This window comes from Salmo salar, chromosome ssa09, assembly GCF_905237065.1.
Source record: "Salmo salar chromosome ssa09, Ssal_v3.1, whole genome shotgun sequence".
Lineage (NCBI taxonomy): Eukaryota > Metazoa > Chordata > Actinopteri > Salmoniformes > Salmonidae > Salmo > Salmo salar.
Genome location: NC_059450.1, coordinates 98,995,528 through 99,013,630, shown reverse-complemented (window position 1 = coordinate 99,013,630; position 18,103 = coordinate 98,995,528). Strand labels below are relative to the sequence as shown.

Below are 18,103 nucleotides of genomic sequence, written 5' to 3'. Positions count from 1 at the left end.
GTGGTAGCATGAGACGGAGTCTACAACCCACACAAGTGGCTCAGGTAGTGCAGCTCATCCAGGATGGCACATCAATGCGAGCTGTGGCAAGAAGGTTTGCTGTGTCTGTCAGCGTAGTGTCCAGAGCATGGAGGCGCTACCAGGAGACAGGCCAGTACATCAGGAGACGTGGAGGAGGCCGTAGGAGGGCAACAACCCAGCAGCAGGACCGGTACCTCCGCCTTTGTGCAAGGAGGAGCAGGAGGAGCACTGCCAGAGCCCTGCAAAATGACCTCCAGCAGGCCACAAATGTGCATGTGTCTGCTCAAACGGTCAGAAACAGACTCCATGAGGGTGGTATGAGGGCCCGACGTCCACAGGTGGGGGTTGTGCTTACAGCCCAACACTGTGCAGGACATTTGGCATTTGCCAGAGAACACCAAGATTGGCAAATTCGCCACTGGCGCCCTTTGCTCTTCACAGATGAAAGCAGGTTCACACTGAGCACGTGACAGATGTGACAGAGTCTGGAGACGCCATGGAGAACGTTCTGCTGCCTGCAACATCCTCCAGCATGACCGGTTTGGCGGTGGGTCAGTCATGGTGTGGGGTGGCATTTCTTTGGGGGGCCGCACAGCCCTCCATGTGCTCGCCAGAGGTAACCTGACTGCCATTAGGTACCCGAGATGAGATCCTCAGACCCCTTGTGAGACCATATGCTGGTGCGTTTGGCCCTGGGTTCCTCCTAATGCAAGACAATGCTAGACCTCATGTGGCTGGAGTGTGTCAGCAGTTCCTGCAAGAGGAAGGCATTGATGCTATGGACTGGCCCGCCCGTTCCCCAGACCTGAATCCAATTGAGCACATCTGGGACATCATGTCTCGCTCCATCCACCAACGCCACGTTGCACCACAGACTGTCCTGGAGTTGGCGGATGCTTTAGTCCAGGTCTGGGAGGAGATCCCTCAGGAGACCATCCGCCACCTCATCAGGAGCATGCCCAGGCATTGTAGGGAGGTCATACAGGCACGTGGAGGCCACACACACTACTGAGCCTCAGTTTGACTTGTTTTAAGGACATTACATCAAAGTTGGATCAGCCTGTAGTGTGGTTTTCCACTTTAATTTTGAGAGTGACTCCAAGTCCAGACCTCCATGGGTTGATAAATTGGATTTTCATTGATTATTTTTGTGTGATTTTGATGTCAGCACATTCAACTATGTAAAGAAAAAAGTATTTAATAATATTATTTCTTTCATTCAGATCTAGGATGTGTTATTTTAGTGTTCCCTTTATTTTTTTGAGCAGTGTATATGTACAGTTGAAGTCGGAAGTTTACATACACCTTAGCCAAATACATTTAAACTCAGTTTTTCACAATCCCTGACATTTAATCCTAGTACAAATTCCCTGTCTTACGTCAGCTAGGATCACCACTTTATTTTAAGAATGTGAAAAGTCAGAATAATAGTAGAGAGAATGATTTATTTCAGCTTTTATTTCTTTCATCACATTCCCAGTGAGTCAGAAGTTTACATACACTCAATTAGTATTTGGTAGCATTGCCTTTAAATTGTTTAACTTGGATCAAACGTTTCGGGCAGCCTTCCACAAGCTTCCCACTATAAGTTGGGTGAATTTTGGCCCATTCCTCCTGACAGAGCTGGTGTAACTGAGTCAGGTTAGTAGGTATTTTTGCTCGCACACGCTTTTTCAGTTCTGCCCACAACTTTTCCATAGGATTGAGGTCAGGGCTTTGCGATGGGCACTCCAATACCTTGACTTTGTTGTCCTTTAAGCCATTTTGCCACAACTTTGGAAGTATGCTTGGGGTCATTGTCCATTTGGAAGACCCATTTACGAACAAGCTTTAACTTTCTGACTGATGTCTTGAGATGTTGCTTCAATATATCCACATAATTTTCTTTCCTCATGAGCCATCTATTTTGTGAAGTGCACCAGACCCTCCTGCAGCAATGCACCCCCACAACCTGATGCTGCCACCCCCATGCTTCATGATTGGGATGGTGTTCTTTGGCTTGCAAGTCTCCCCTTTTTTCTACAAACATAACGATGGTCATTATGGCCAAACAGTTCTATTTTTTGTTTCATCAGACCAGAGGACATTTCTCCAAAAAGTACGATCTTTGTTCCCATGTGCAGTTGCAAACCGTAGTCTGGCTTTTTTATGGCGGTTTTGGAGTAGTGGCATCTTCCTTGCTGAGCGGCCTATCATGGCATTTCGCTATAGGACTCGTTTTACTGTGGGTATAGATACTTTTGTACCTGTTTCCTCCAGTAACTTCACAAGGTCCTTCGCTGTTGTTCTGGGATTGACTTGCACTTTTCTCACCAAAGTATCTTCATCTCTAGGAGACAGAACGCTTCTCCTTCCTGAGCAGTATGAGGGCTGCGTGGTCCCATGGTGTTTATACTCTAGCAGAGGGTAGCACACTCCCCCCCCCCACCCCCACACACACATTGTTTGTATTGTTTGTACAGATGAACGTGGTACCTTCAGGCATTTGGAAATTGCTCCCAATGATGAACCAGACTTGTGGAGGTCTACAATTTTTTTTCTGAGGTCTTGGCTGATTTCTTTTGATTTTCCCATGATGTCAAGCAAAGAGGCACTGAGTTTGAAGGTAGGCCTTGAAATACATTCACAGGTACACCTCCAATTGACTCAAATTATGTCAATTAGCCTATCAGAAGCTTCTAAAGCCATGACATAATTTTCTGGAATTTTCCAAGCTGTTTAAAGGCACAGTCAACTTAGCGTATGTAAACTTCTGACCGACTGGAATTGTGATACAGTGAATTATAAGTGAAATAATCTGTCTGAAAACAATTGTTGGAAAAATTACTTGTGTGTGTGTGTAGAGTGTGTGTGTTAGAGTGTGTGTGTGTATGTGTAGAGTGTGTGTGTATGTGTGTATTTGTAGAGAGTGTGTGTGTGTGTGTGTGTGTGTGTGTGTGTGTGTGTGTGTGTGTGTGTGTGTGTGTGTGTGTGTGTGTGTGTGTGTGTGTGTGTGTGTGTGTGTGTGTGTGTGTGTGTGCTTCTCTCTTTAATAATAATTATTGTGTTTAGGAAGTGGGTTAACTGCCCCCTCACACTAAAATACAGCAGTCTTCTCAGTGTGTGTGTGTGTGTGTGTGTGTGTGTGTGTGTGTGTGTGTGTGTGTGTGTGTGTGCTTCTCTCTTTCAGTGAAACCCGTAATAGAAGAGGTTGTCTCTAATCCATCACATGATGGTGCTGCTGGCCATTAACTCATTATACTCACTTAGACCCACTTAAACTCATTAAAGTTCAATTAACTCATATCAGACCCCAGTCTCTTTGATGATGAAGACACCCACTTCTCATTAGACATTATCTGATCTGTTAACTCTCTATTTTAATATGGCTAGCGGGACACCTGTCGACAACTTCCGGTGAAATTGGAGGGTGCCCATTTCAAATAAATAATCATAAAAATGATGGATATTAAACATTTAGGTACGTACACGTGTCTTGTATCGGTTAAAAGCTTAAATTCTTGTTAATGTAACTGCATTGTCCGATTTACAATAGGCTTTACAGCGAAAGCATGCCATGCGATTGTTTGAGGACGGCGCCCCACATAACCATATTTTTCAACCAGCACAAGCTTCATAAAATCACAAATAGCGATTAAATATTCACTTACTTTTTGAAAATCTTCCTTTGATTTTTCATCCAAAGGGACCCAGCTATAACATGGAGTGTCATTTTGTTAGATAAAATCCTTCTTTATATCCCAAAAAATCTGTTTAGTTGGCGCCATCGATTTGAGTAATCCACTCGTTCAACATGCAGAGAAAGGAATCCAAAAAGCTACCGCTGAACTTTGTTAAAACAAGTCAAACTATGTTTATATTCAATCCTCAGGTACCCTAAAATTGTATTAAACTATAATATTTCATACATTTACATTTACATTTAAGTCATTTAGCAGACGCTCTTATCCAGAGCGACTTACAAATTGGTGCATTCACCTTATGATATCCAGTGGAACAACCACTTTACAATAGTACATCTATATCTTTTTTTGGGGGGGAGGGTAGGGGGGGTTAGAAGGATTACTTAATCCTATCCCAGGTATTCCTTAAAGAGGTGGGGTTTCAGGTGTCTCCGGAAGGTGGTGGTTGACTCCGCTGTCCTGGCGTCGTGAGGGAGCTTGTTCCAGCATAGGGGTGCCAGAGCAGCAAACAGTTTTGACTGGGCTGAGCGGGAACTGTGCTTTCTTAGAGGTAGGGGGGCCAGCAGGCCAGAGGTGGATGAACGCAGTGCCCTTGTTTGGGTGTAGGGCCTGATCAGAGCCTGAAGGTACGGAGGTGCCGTTCCCCTCACAGATCCGTAGGCAAGCACCATGGTCTTGTAGCGGATGCGAGCTTCAACTGGAAGCCAGTGGAGAGAGCGGAGGAGCGGGGTGACGTGAGAGAACTTGGGAAGGTTGAACACCAGACGGGCTGCGGCGTTCTGGATGAGTTGTAGGGGTTTAATGGCACAGGCAGGGAGCCCAGCCAACAGCGAGTTGCAGTAATCCAGACGGGAGATGACAAGTGCCTGGATTAGGACCTGCGCCGCTTCCTGTGTGAGGCAGGGTCGTACTCTGCGAATGTTGTAGAGCATGAACCTACAGGATCGGGTCACCGCCTTGATGTTAGTGGAGAACGACAGGGTGTTGTCCAGGGTCACGCCAAGGTTCTTAGCACTCTGGGAGGAGGACACAATGGAGTTGTCAACCGTGATGGCGAGATCATGGAACGGGCAGTCCTTCCCCGGGAGGAAGAGCAGCTCCGTCTTGCCGAGGTTCAGCTTGAGGTGGTGATCCGTCATCCACACTGATATGTCTGCCAGACATGCAGAGATGCGATTCGCCACCTGGTTATCAGAAGGGGGAAAGGAGAAGATTAATTGTGTGTCGTCTGCATAGCAATGATAGGAGAGGCCATGTGAGGATATGACAGAGCCAAGTGACTTGGTGTAGAGCGAGAATAGGAGAGGGCCTAGAACAGAGCCCTGGGGGACACCAGTGGTGAGAGCACGTGGTGCGGAGACAGATTCTCGCCACGCCACCTGGTAGGAGCGACCTGTCAGGTAGGACGCAATCCAAGCGTGGGCCGCGCCGGAGATGCCCAACTCGGAGAGGGTGGAGAGGAGGATCTGATGGTTCACAGTGTCAAAGGCAGCAGATAGGTCTAGAAGGATGAGAGCAGAGGAGAGAGAGTTAGCTTTAGCAGTGCGGAGAGCCTCCGTGACACAGAGAAGAGCAGTCTCAGTTGAATGACCAGTCTTGAAACCTGACTGATTTGGATCAAGAAGGTCATTCTGAGAGAGATAGCAGGAGAGCTGGCCAAGGACGGCACGTTCAAGAGTTTTGGAGAGAAAAGGGATACTGGTCTGTAGTTGTTGACATCGGAGGGATCGAGTGTAGGTTTTTCAGAAGGGGTGCAACTCTCGCTCTCTTGAAGACGGAAGGGACGTAGCCAGCAGTCAGGGATGAGTTGATGAGCGAGGTGAGGTAAGGGAGAAGGTCTCCGGAAATGGTCTGGAGAAGAGAGGAGGGGATAGGGTCAAGCGGGCAGGTTGTTGGGCGGCCGGCCGTCACAAGACGCGAGATTTCATCTGGAGAGAGAGGGGAGAAAGAGGTCAAAGCACAGGGTAGGGCAGTGTGAGCAGGACCAGCGGTGTCGTTTGACTTAGCAAATGAGGATCGGATGTCGTCGACCTTCTTTTCAAAATGGTTGACGAAGTCATCCGCAGAGAGGGAGGTGGGGGGGAGGGGGAGGAGGATTCAGGAGGGAGGAGAAGGTGGCAAAGAGCTTCCTAGGGTTAGAGGCAGATGCTTGGAATTTAGAGTGGTAGAAAGTGGCTTTAGCAGCAGAGACAGAAGAGGAAAATATAGAGAGGAGGGAGTGAAAGGATGCCAGGTCCGCAGGGAGGCGAGTTTTCCTCAATTTCCGCTCGGCTGCCCGGAGCCCTGTTCTGTGAGCTCGCAATGAGTCGTCGAGCCACGGAGCAGGACGGGAGGACCAAGCCGGCCTGGAGGATAGGGGACATAGTGAGTCAAAGGATGCAGAAAGGGAGGAGAGGAGGGTTGAGGAGGCAGAATCAGAAGATAGGTTGGAGAAGGTTTGAGCAGAGGGAAGAGATGATAGGATGGAAGAGGAGAGAGTAGCGGGAGAGAGAGAGCGAAGGTTGGGACGGCGCAATACCATCCGAGTAGGGGCAGAGTGAGAAGTGTTGGATGAGAGCGAGAGGGAAAAGGATACAAGGTAGTGGTCGGAGACTTGGAGGGGAGTTGCAATGAGATTAGTGGAAGAACAGCATCTAGTAAAGATGAGGTCAAGCGTATTGCCTGCCTTGTGAGTAGGGGGGGAAGGTGAGAGGGTGAGGTCAAAAGAGGAGAGGAGTGGAAAGAAGGAGGCAGAGAGGAATGAGTCAAAGGTAGACGTGGGGAGGTTAAAGTCACCCAGAACTGTGAGAGGTGAGCAATCCTCAGGAAAGGAACTTATCAAGGCGTCAAGCTCATTGATGAACTCTCCAAGGGAACCTGGAGGGCAATAAATGATAAGGATGTTAAGCTTGAAAGGGCTGGTAACTGTGACAGCATGGAATTCAAAGGAGGTGATAGACAGATGGGTCAGGGGAGGAAGAGAGAATGTCCACTTGGGAGAGATGAGGATTCCAGTGCCACCACCCCGCTGGCCAGATGCTCTTGGGGTATGCGAGAACACATGGGCAGATGAGGAGAGAGCAGTAGGAGTAGCAGTGTTATCTGTGGTAATCCATGTTTCCGTCAGCGCCAAGAAGTCGAGGGACTGGAGGGTAGCATAGGCTGAGATGAACTCTGCCTTGTTGGCCGCAGACCGGCAGACCGGCAGTTCCAGAGGCTGCCGGAGACCTGGAACTCCACGTGGGTCGTGCGCGCTGGGACCACCAGGTTAGAGTGGCAGCGGTCACGCGGTGTGAAGTATGTTCAATAGAAAAGCAAAATTAGCAGGTGCGCGTCCTCTGTCACACGCCCACAGACTGATTTCCAACTCTGACTCCCAGTACTAAAACTCAAAATTCTTCCTCATTTGGGAAGAAACAAGCCTGAAAACCTTGAACAAAGACTGTTGACATCTAGTGGAAGCCATAGGAATTGCAATCTGGGAGCTGGATTTAACTTTGTCCTTATACATTCTAATGGAAGAGCATGGGCTCTCCAAAAAAAAATCCAGTTGGTTTTTCTTTGGATTTTCTCCTACCATATCTATTGTGTTATAGTCTCCTACATTATTTTAACATTTCTACAAACTTCAAAGTGTTTTCTCTCCATTGGTACCAATTATATGCTTCTGGGCCTGAGTAACAGGAAGTTTACTTTGGGCACTTCAGTCAAGCGGAAATTCAGATTGAGAGTTAACAGTAACAGTTAGATAGATAGAGATAGAGAGTTAACAGTAACAGATAAATAGAGAGTTAACAGTAACAGATATATAGAGATAGAGAGTTAACAGATAGATAGAGATAGAGAGTTAACAGGTAGATAGAGTGTTAACAGTAACAGATCGATAGAGAGTTAACAGTAACAGATAGAGTTAACAGTAACATATAGATAGAGATAGAGAGTTAACAGTAACAGTTAGAGAGTTAACAGTAACAGATAGATACAGAGTTAACAGATAGAGTGTTAACAGTAACAGATAGATAGAGAGTTAACAGTTAGATAGAGAGTTGACAGTAACAGTTAGATAGAGAGTTGACAGTAACAGATAGATAGAGAGTTAACAGTTAGATAGAGAGTTAACAGTAACAGATAGATAGAGAGTTAACAGTAACAGTTAGATAGAGATAGAGAATTAACAGATAGATAGAGAGTTAACAGTTAGATAGAGAGTTAACAGTAACAGATAGATTGTCACGTTTGTCGTAAGGATTGGACCAAGGTGCAGTGGGAATGTGTATACTCATCTTCTTTTTTTTATTTAAAAGGAAAAACGTATACAAAACAACGAACGACACTAAACAGTCCTGTCAGGTGCACAGACACAAAACAGGAGACAACAACCCACAAAATCCCACAGAAAAACATCCCTCTTAAATAGGACCTTCAATAAGAAGCAACTAGGAGCAGCTGCTTCCAATTGAAGGTCAACCCCATAAACTAAACATAGAACTAGACATACTAGATAAACATAGAAATATACTAACATAGAACATAGCCCAACAAACCCCGAAACACTCTAAACAAACACCCCTCTCAAAACAGAACATAGCCCAACAAACCCCGAAACACTCGAAACAAACACACCCCTGCCACGTCCTGACCAATCTACAATAACCAATAACCCCTTTACTGGTCAGGACGTGACATAGATAGAGAGTTAACAGATAGATAGAGAGTTAACAGTAACAGATAGAGAGTTAACAGATAGATAGAGAGTTAACGGATAACAGCTTTGGGGATGACCAGTGCAATATACCTGCTGGAGCGCGTGCTACGGGTGGGTGTTGCTATGGTGACCAGTGAGCTGAGATAAGTCGGGGTTTTACCTAGCATAGCCTTATAGATGACCTGGAGCCAGTGGGTCTTGCAACGGATATGTAGTGAGGCCCAGCCAACGAGAGCATACAGGTCACAGTGGTGGGTAGTATATGGGGCTTTGGTGACAAAACAGATGGCACTGTGATAGACTACATCCAGTTTGCTGAGTAGAGTGTTGGAGGTTATGTTGTAAATGACATCGCTGAAGTCTAGGATCGGTAGGATAGTCAGTTTTACGAGGGTATGTTTGGCGGCATGAGTGAAGGAGGCTTTGTTGCGAAATAGGAAGCCGATTCTAGATTTAATTTTGGATTGGAGATGCTTAATGTAAGTCTTGAAGGAGAGTTTACAGTCTAACCAGACACCTAGGTATTTGTAGTTGTCCACATATTCTAAGTCAGAAACGTCCAGAGTAGTGATGCTAGTCGGGTGGGAGGGTGCGGGCAGCAATCGGTTGAAGAGCATGCATTTAGTTTTACTTGCATTTAAAAGTAGTTGGAGGCCACGGAAGGAGAGTTGTATGGCGTTGAAGCTCGTTTGGAGGTTTGTTAGCACATTGTCCAAAGAAGGGCCAGATGTATACAGAATGGTGTCGTCTGCGTAGAGATGGATCAGCGCATCACCAGCAACAAGAGCGACATCATTGATATATACAGAGAAAAGAGTCGGCCTGAGAATTGAACCCTGTGGCACCCCCATAGAGACTGCCAGAGGTCCGGACAACATGCTATTGTTTGAGGAGAGTGAACAATTTTGAACATGAAAAGTTAATAATAATCAAATGAGGCACATTTGGACAGTCTTGTTTCAACATTTTGAACAGAAATGCAATGGTTCATTGGATCAGTCTAAAACTTTGCACATACATTGACTCCATCTAGTGGCCAAAATCTAAATTGCACCTGGCTGGAATAATACATTGTGGCCTTTCTCTTGCATTTCAAAGATGATGGTACAAAAAAATACAAAAAGAAAAGTTTTTTTTTTTCTTTGTATTGTCTTTTACCAGATCTATTGTGTTATATTCTACTACATTCCTTTCACATTTCCCTAAACTTTAAAGTGTTTCTTTTCAAATGGTTCCAAGAATATACATATCTTTGCTTCAGGTCCTGAACTATAGGCAGTTAGATTTGTGTATGTCATTGTAGGTGAAAATTGAAAAAAAAAGGGCCAATCCTTATTAAGCATGGCATTTAGATGGTCATAAAACGAGATATCAGATGTTGGTGGTCGATATAATCCAATAATGGTGAGAATCATATGAGGGGAGAGGAAGACATTCAGCCCCATACATTACATGTCATTGGCACAGATAACATTGGTTACTCAAATATAGATTATTTCAATCCTTTATCAATGATTTCGGGTCTGGATGGCTAATTAGGGGGACTTTTCTCCACTTCTCCCAGAATTACATTCTCCATATCAGCCTTTTTTTCCTGCAGGTGACCTAACTCCAGATTCTGATAGGGAGCTTGGTACCCTGGGTGTACGTTGATTCCGGATTGTTTGAATGAAGCCCAGCATTGATGTTTGGCTACCTTCTTTTGTATTCCCCAGAGAGTTGCACCACCTTCGGGATCTCTTATTACCCTCAAGGTTTTCTATTGGGTTATGATTGTCTCTGGTCTCAGGAGCCACTTTCCCAGCTTCATTTCTAGCATTTTTCCTCTTGTTCTTCTTCTTGTTTTTTTTTCTTGGAATGAGAGGTCACTGTCGCAGACTCTGGCTCACCAGGTACCAACTTCAATGTTTCATTCACTCCGTCTTTGTCCTTGGGAGCCGAGGAATTATCCTCTTCAACCTCAAGTCTCACGTTCAGTCATTTCAGTTGAGATATGTGATACGTCTACCCTACACATGGGGAAAGGATTGTTGTCCTGCACATAGTGTGAAAACATTTCCTCTATGCACCTTATTTTGTCCAGTATAGTAGAACTGTACTCTACCATCTCCTGACATCCCCTCTAGCGTGAGATTGTCTCAGCCAGTTCTGTCAACGCGCAGAACCTTGTCCAACATGAAATATTTTGATCCATTGAGGGCCCATCTTTACACACCGTATTATAGGAATGATGGGTGCTGCTTCAACATATACAAAACCATCTCCATTGGAGTAGATTGTGAGTTCACCTTTGTATCTTATCATGCGTCTCATCACTCTCCCCACTGCCTTACATCCAGCTTTAGCCAGGAACTCAGTTGCAACACTACCATCTGCTGATTCAGGTAGTTCTTTAATTGTAACCTGAATGGAGTTCTGGTCAGCCATGCGCGACTTCAAACTGAACAGATTATTCTCTTTGAACACAACATGTTTTCCTCTGACTGTTATTCCTCTGATCAGAAGCTTTGTGTCACATCCTGACCAGTAAAGTGGTTATTTGTTATTATAGTTTGGTCAGGACGTGGCAGGGGGTGTTTGTTTTATGTGGTTCAGGGTTTGTTGGTTTATGTGTTTTGGAGAGGGGTGTTTGTTTAGATTAGTCTGGGGTTTTTGGTTAGGTTCTATGTTGTGTATTTCTATGTCTAATCTAGGGTGTTTAGTTCTATGTTTAGTTAATTGGGATTGGGCCTTCAATTGGAGGCAGCTGTTTCTCGTTGCCTCTGATTGAAGGTCCTATATATAGGGGTGTGTTTGTTATGGGTATTGTTGGAGGTTATTTTATTTTTTTTGCATAGCTGTGTGTAGTCTGCATTACTGTTTGCCGTCCGTTTGTTTTTCTTGTTTTGTTTAGTAAGTGTTCTAATAAAGTTATAATGAGCACTCAACCCGCTGCGCCTTGGTCCACTTCCTACAACGGCCGTTTCACTTTGCCCTTTCTTCCTTACTAAGAACTCGTTTAATAGTAATATTTATATATTATATATCTCCTAGTGATGTTTAATAGTAATATTTATATTAGGCATGTACTAGAGGGGGGTAGATGGGCGTTGTTCAATTTATTTTTGTATTTTGTGTATTTTACCTGCTTTTTCTCCCCAATTGTCATTGCTGCAACTCCCCAACGGCCTCGAGAGGCAAAGGTCGAGTCATGTGTCCTCCGAAACATGACCCGCCAAGCCGCACTTCTTAACACCCGCCCACTTAATCCGGAAGCCAGCCGCACCAATATGTCGGAGGAAACACCGATCAACTGACGACTATTGTCAGCTTGCAGGCCCCCGGCCCGCCACATGGAGTCGCTAGAGTGCGATGAGCCAAGTAAAGCCCCGCCGGCCAAACCCTCCCCTTACCCGGATGACGCTAGGCCGGTTGTGACACAGCCCGGGAACGAACCCGGGTCTGTAGTGACGCCTCTAACACTGCGAGTAGTTTTGATCTTGAGCATGTTGTGTCGAACGTTCACCTGTTTCAGAATAAAGGGCTCAATCAGCACATCTTCAGTCAGCAGATACAGTATTTACATTTACGTCATTTAGCAGACGCTCAACACATTCAGACACACACACACACCTCAAACCTCACACACACACGCTAAAGTCAGTGGATAATATCCCCTCCCTCCAGATGGTGTGTGAGGCGGCAACAAATGGCTCTCTACTCCCGTCCCACTGAGATTAAAATAATAAGCATGCATTTACAAATCTGTACTGGCACAAAAACAAAAATGAAATTAACGAGTTCTGCCATGCGGGGACAATAAGCAGGAGTCTAATGGTTACAGTGGTGACTTCATCATCATAGAACAGGTAGAAGAGATGAAGGGAGGGAGGGAGGGAGGGAGGGAGGGAGGGAGGGAGGGAGGGAGGGAGGGAGGGAGGGAGGGAGGGAGGGAGGGAGGGAGGGAGGGAGGGAGGGAGGGGAGGTAGGAAGGTAACAGAAATAGGGAGGGAGGTAGCAGAAATTGGGAGGGAGGGAGGGAGGGACAGGGGAGGGAAGGAGGGAGGGACAGGGGAGGGAAGGAGGTAGCAGAGAGAGGGAGGGAGACTTCTGTATTAGCATGCTAATGTAATTCTTAGGAGGCCGGAGCACAGACACACAGAGATGCAGGGGATATAACCTTGCCGTGACTTTAAAGGAATGTTAAGACAACGTGAGCCGACCTGCTGTGGCTTCACGTAGTGGCCCCATCTACCTAAGATGTGTGTGTGTGAGTGTGTGAGTGTGTGAGTGTGTGAGTGAGTGAGTGAGTGAGTGAGTGAGTGAGTGAGTGAGTGAGTGAGTGAGTGAGTGAGTGAGTGAGTGAGTGAGTGAGTGAGTGAGTGAGTGAGTGAGTGAGTGAGTGAGTGAGTGAGTGAGTGAGTGAGTGAGTGAGTGTTCATAGTCGCCTGTACAACGGAATAGCATCCCCACTTTCAAAATAGGGAACAAACGTATGTTTTTGCAGCCCCACTTTTTTTTACGAGAAAATTATAATTAATTTTTCATTTTCAAAGATTAGGTATGTTTTGATATAGTCTGTATTTAGATAGATGTCAATGTTTTGATGTGATATAATAATTAACAGATAGCATTTTGCTTCCCTCCCCCTGTCACCTCTAGATGAATGGTTTTGACCACTCTAAAGTTTTGCTTCCCTCCCTCCGTCTCCTCTAGATGAATGGTTATACCCATTATAGTTTTGCGTCCCTCCCTCCGTCTCCTCTAAATGAATGGTTATTCCCATTATAGTTTTGCGTCCCTCCCTCCGTCTCCTCTAGATGAATGGTTATTCCCATTATAGTTTTGCGTCCCTCCCTCCGTCTCCTCTAGATGAATGGTTATTCCCATTATAGTTTTGCGTCCCTCCCTCCGTCTCCTCTAGATGAATGGTTATTCCCATTATAGTTTTGCGTCCCTCCCTCCGTCTCCTCTAGATGAATGGTTATTCCCATTATAGTTGTGCGTCCCTCCCTCCGTCTCCTCTAGATGAATGGTTATTCCCATTATAGTTGTGCGTCCCTCCCTCCGTCTCCTCTAGATGAATGGTTATTCCCATTATAGTTTTGCGTCCCTCCCTCTGTCTCCTCTAGATGAATGGTTATTCCCATTAGAGTTGTGCGTCCCTCCCTTCCAACACTGCGTTGGTTCAGTTAGAAAGCAATAGTTGACCCACTGGTGGTTAAAATATAAAGGCACCTGATGAAGACAATGTTTATCTACTGTGGTGTTACATGTGTATCATTGCTTCATGTCTGATGGTGTTGATCTGATGGTGTTGGTCTGATGGTGTTGATGGTGTTGGTCTGATCGTGTTGATGGTGTTGGTCTGATGGTGTTGATGGTGTTGGTCTGATGGTGTTGATGGTGTTGGTCTGATGGTGTTGGTCTGATGGTGTTGGTCTGATGGTGTTGATGGTGTTGGTCTGATGGTGTTGATGGTATTGGTCTGATGGTGTTGATGGTGTTGGTCTGATGGTGTTGGTCTGATGGTGTTGGTTTGATGGTGTTGATGGTGTTGGTCTGATGGTGTTGATGGTGTTGGTCTGATGATGCTGATCTGATGGTGTTGATGGTATTGGTCTGATGGTGTTGATGGTGTTGGTCTGATGGTGTTGAGCTGATGGTGTTGGTCTGATGGTGTTGATGGTGTTGGTCTGATGGTGTTGATGGTGTTGGTCTGATGGTGTTGATGGTGTTGGTCTGATGGTGTTGATGGTGTTGGTCTGATGGTGTTGGTCTGATGGTGCTGATCTGATGGTGTTGATCTGATGGTGTTGGTCTGATGGTGTTGATGGTGTTGGTCTGATGGTGTTGATGGTGTTGGTCTGATGGTGTTGGTCTGATGGTGTTGATGGTATTGGTCTGATGGTGTTGGTCTGATGGTGTTGATCTGATGGTGTTGGTCTGATGGTGTTGATGGTATTGGTCTGATGGTGTTGATGGTGTTGGTCTGATGGTGTTGGTCTGATGGTGTTGGTCTGATGGTGTTGATGGTGTTGGTCTGATGGTGTTGGTCTGATGGTGTTGGTCTGATGGTGTTGATGGTGTTGGTCTGATGGTGTTGATGGTGTTGGTCTGATGGTGTTGATGGTGTTGGTCTGATGGTGTTGATGGTGTTGGTCTGATGGTGTTGATCTGATGGTGTTGGTCTGATGGTGTTGATGGTGTTGGTCTGATGGTGTTGATGGTGTTGGTTTGATGGTGTTGATCTGATGGTGTTGGTCTGATGGTGTTGATGGTGTTGGTCTGATGGTGTTGGTTTGATGGTGTTGGTCTGATGGTGTTGATGGTGTTGGTTTGATGGTGTTGGTCTGATGGTGTTGGTCTGATGGTGTTGATGGTGTTGGTCTGATGGTGTTGATGGTGTTGGTCTGATGGTGTTGGTCTGATGGTGTTGGTCTGATGGTGTTGGTCTGATGGTGTTGATGGTGTTGGTCTGATGGTGTTGGTCTGATGGTGTTGATGGTGTTGGTCTGATGGTGTTGATGGTGTTGGTCTGATGGTGTTGGTCTGATGGTGTTGGTCTGATGGTGTTGGTCTGATGGTGTTGATGGTATTGGTCTGATGGTGTTGATGGTGTTGATCTGATGGTGTTGGTCTGATGGTGTTGATGGTATTGGTCTGATGGTGTTGATGGTGTTGGTCTGATGGTGTTGGTCTGATGGTGTTGGTCTGATGGTGTTGGTCTGATGGTGTTGATGGTATTGGTCTGATGGTGTTGATCTGATGGTGTTGATGGTGTTGATCTGATGGTGTGACTGATGGTGTTGGTCTGATGGTGTTGATGGTATTGGTCTGATGGTGTTGGTCTGATGGTGTTGGTCTGATGGTGTTGATCTGATGGTGTTGATGGTGTTGATGGTATTGGTCTGATGGTGTTGGTCTGATGGTGTTGGTCTGATGGTGTTGGTCTGATAGTGTTGATGGTGTTGGTCTGATGGTGTTGATCTGATGGTGCTGGTATGATGGTGTTGGTCTGATGGTGTTGATGGTATTGGTCTGATGGTGCTGGTATGATGGTGTTGAGTATTCTCGATGGCTGTCAATGAGTATTCTCGAGGGCTGTCAATGAGTATTCTCGACGGCTGTCAATGAGTATTCTCGAGGGCTGTCAATGAATAGCTCACTAGTAGATAGTGAGAAATAATCAGTTGGACTAATATTCCATAATTAAAATTGTGAAATAATGTTCCTCACCAAAAACTGTTTACAGGCATTTATCACCATTCTGCTTTTTGCTATCTGGTTTCCCAAATTCCACCGGACATGTTCCAAAAGTAACAGTCCTGTCTGAACACCATATACACTGTAGCCTCTTCCAGGTTATAATGTAACCAAGCCGCGTCTGTATGTTGAACTCCATATACACTGTAACCTCTTCCAGGTTATAATGTAACCATGTCTGTATGCAGAAAAAAACACAGGATATTTGTATCTCAATAAAACAGCTCTGCTTGGTTTGGTGAGTAATATCGACCAAATAAGCAATTTCCGCCCTCTTTGCATCAAATATGTATGCTGCGGAGACAAGTTAATTTGAAAAATGTTCAGGGTGACGGTGCTTCAAACAACAGCGCCCCAAAAAAATTAAACGTTGGAGGAAAAGTGGAACGGTCAATTAGTGTGCTTGCTGAAACTACACTTTTGTTATTCTTCTTCTTCTTTATTTCTTATGATAATTCTGCTTCTTCACGATGTGTTGTCAATATGTAGACTACTCACTGTGGCTGCTGTTCAAAAGGTCACTATTAAACAGAATGACAATTTAAACAATTATTGATACTTAGTAGCCTAGTCCTTTGTTCAAATGAAAAACCCTTTTATTTTCTCTTTATCCTAAAATTGGTAAGATTCTCAAGGTAGAATTATTATTTTTTAAATAAATGTGTGGTTTTAAGAACCAAAACGCAGTTATATGATATATGCAATTGTGTTATTTGTTCATATTCATAACATGTGGCAGATAGCCTAGTGGTTAGAGCACTGGACTTGTAACCGAGGCTGTCATTGAAAATAAGAATTTGTTCTTAACTGACTTGCCTTGTTAAATAAAGGTAAAAAAAAGAAATGTAAAAAATCCGGCCTACAACATGCCTGCTGTATATGAGAAGTTAGCCTTTATGAAAGAAAAGGTTGGAGACCCCTGCTATAGGCCAAACTGTTCAAATATGGCCCATATTACCTGCTATAGCCCAAACTGTTCAAATATGGCCCATATTACCTGCTATAGGCCAAACTGTTCAAATATGGCCCATATTACCTGCTATAGCCCAAACTGTTCAAATGTGACCCATATTCCCAGAGCTACATGTTATTCTTTCTTTTGCAGATTCAGGGTCGCAATTTATGGATTTACAGTGCTTATGACTTAAATCTGCTTGAAAATCTGAAATGAATAATGGGCAAATATTGCACAATCATAGAGATTTACCCAGAAAGACTCACAGCTGTAACCTCTGCCAAAGGAGATTCTAACGTATTGATTCCGGGGTGTGAATACTCATCAAAATATATTATTCTTCATTATTCTTCATTAATCATAAAAAAAACAAAGAACATTTTTCTTCCACTTTGAAATTACAGAGCATTTTGTGTAAATTGTTGACAAAAAAAAGTGTCAATTAAATCCATTTTACTTTGTAACACAATAAAATGTGAAGAAATCCAAGACTTTCTATAGCTGCCCTCCAAAAAAATCTAATGTGACAAAGATAATGGTAAAATAATAATACGTTTGCAATACTATTTTCATGAGAACATAATCAATAACCAAATTTAAGTGCAAAACTCCAGTTTGCATTTTTCAAATGGACAGTTCTTGTTCAATGCCCTTGCAGATAACACTACCTTTGTAAGAACATTTGCTAGAAGATAAATCAATCAAAGTTTACGTGTAATTGTGCTACATTACTGGGATTGCATTATTTGACACAAAAAAAGGAGATGAAAATTTAATGTGCAATTTAATTTAGCTTTTTCTTAACCTACTAAAGTAAACCATTCAAATTCAAAATCCTTATTGGGTAAAACAATATTATTCCTCCCATTTTTTTCGATTTCATTTCCTCATTGTCATGCTTTATCCTGGCCACATTCTTAACAGTTTGGCCTGTCAATCGATCACTGTGGGTGGGATTGCCAGGGGAGGAGCAGGATATTAGTGAGACTCACAGGGTGGTAGTGTTTCAGACCTGTCAATCGATCACAATGGGTGGGATTGTCAGGGAAGGGAGTAGATTAGTAATCTAGTTATTAAAACACTTTTTCAATGTAATTTATTATAATAAAACTTGAGAAAAAGTATTTCCCCTGTTCAGAAACTGTGTAGAACTGCACTGCCCCCTACTGAGCTTTTTCACCCCCCCCCCTTTCAGACTAAGTCTTACCCATGAGTGTGTGTGCCTCCCTTCCTCCTTCTGATTCTCTCTCTGTGTCTCTCTCTGTGTCTCTCTCTGTGTCTCTCTCTCTCACGCTCTCTCTCTCTGTCTCTCTCTCTCTCTCTGTCTAGGAGGTGATGCAGATGGAGAGACAGCTAGGAGGTCGTCTGATTGATGAGCCCCACGTCCTGCTGTTTAAAGACAGCTACCACAACCTGCGCCTCTCCATCCACGACATGCCCCAGGCACACTGGAGGAGCAAACTACTGGCTGGGTACCAGGTGAGTTACGGTCAGGGTTAAGACCCATCCACGACA

At 44.6% G+C, this 18,103-nt stretch overlaps 1 protein-coding gene across 1 annotated transcript in view; it reads left to right on the top strand.

The window, feature by feature from the left end:
* LOC106560686 (netrin receptor UNC5A) overlaps positions 1–18,088 on the top strand; it is a 237,569-nt gene extending 219,481 nt beyond the window's left edge. Inside the window, exon 7 of the mRNA XM_045725001.1 lies at positions 17,918–18,088. Coding sequence (XP_045580957.1) covers positions 17,918–18,088 — 171 coding nt within the window. The remainder of the gene's footprint in view (positions 1–17,917) is intronic.
* The last annotated feature ends 15 nt before the right edge of the window (positions 18,089–18,103 follow it).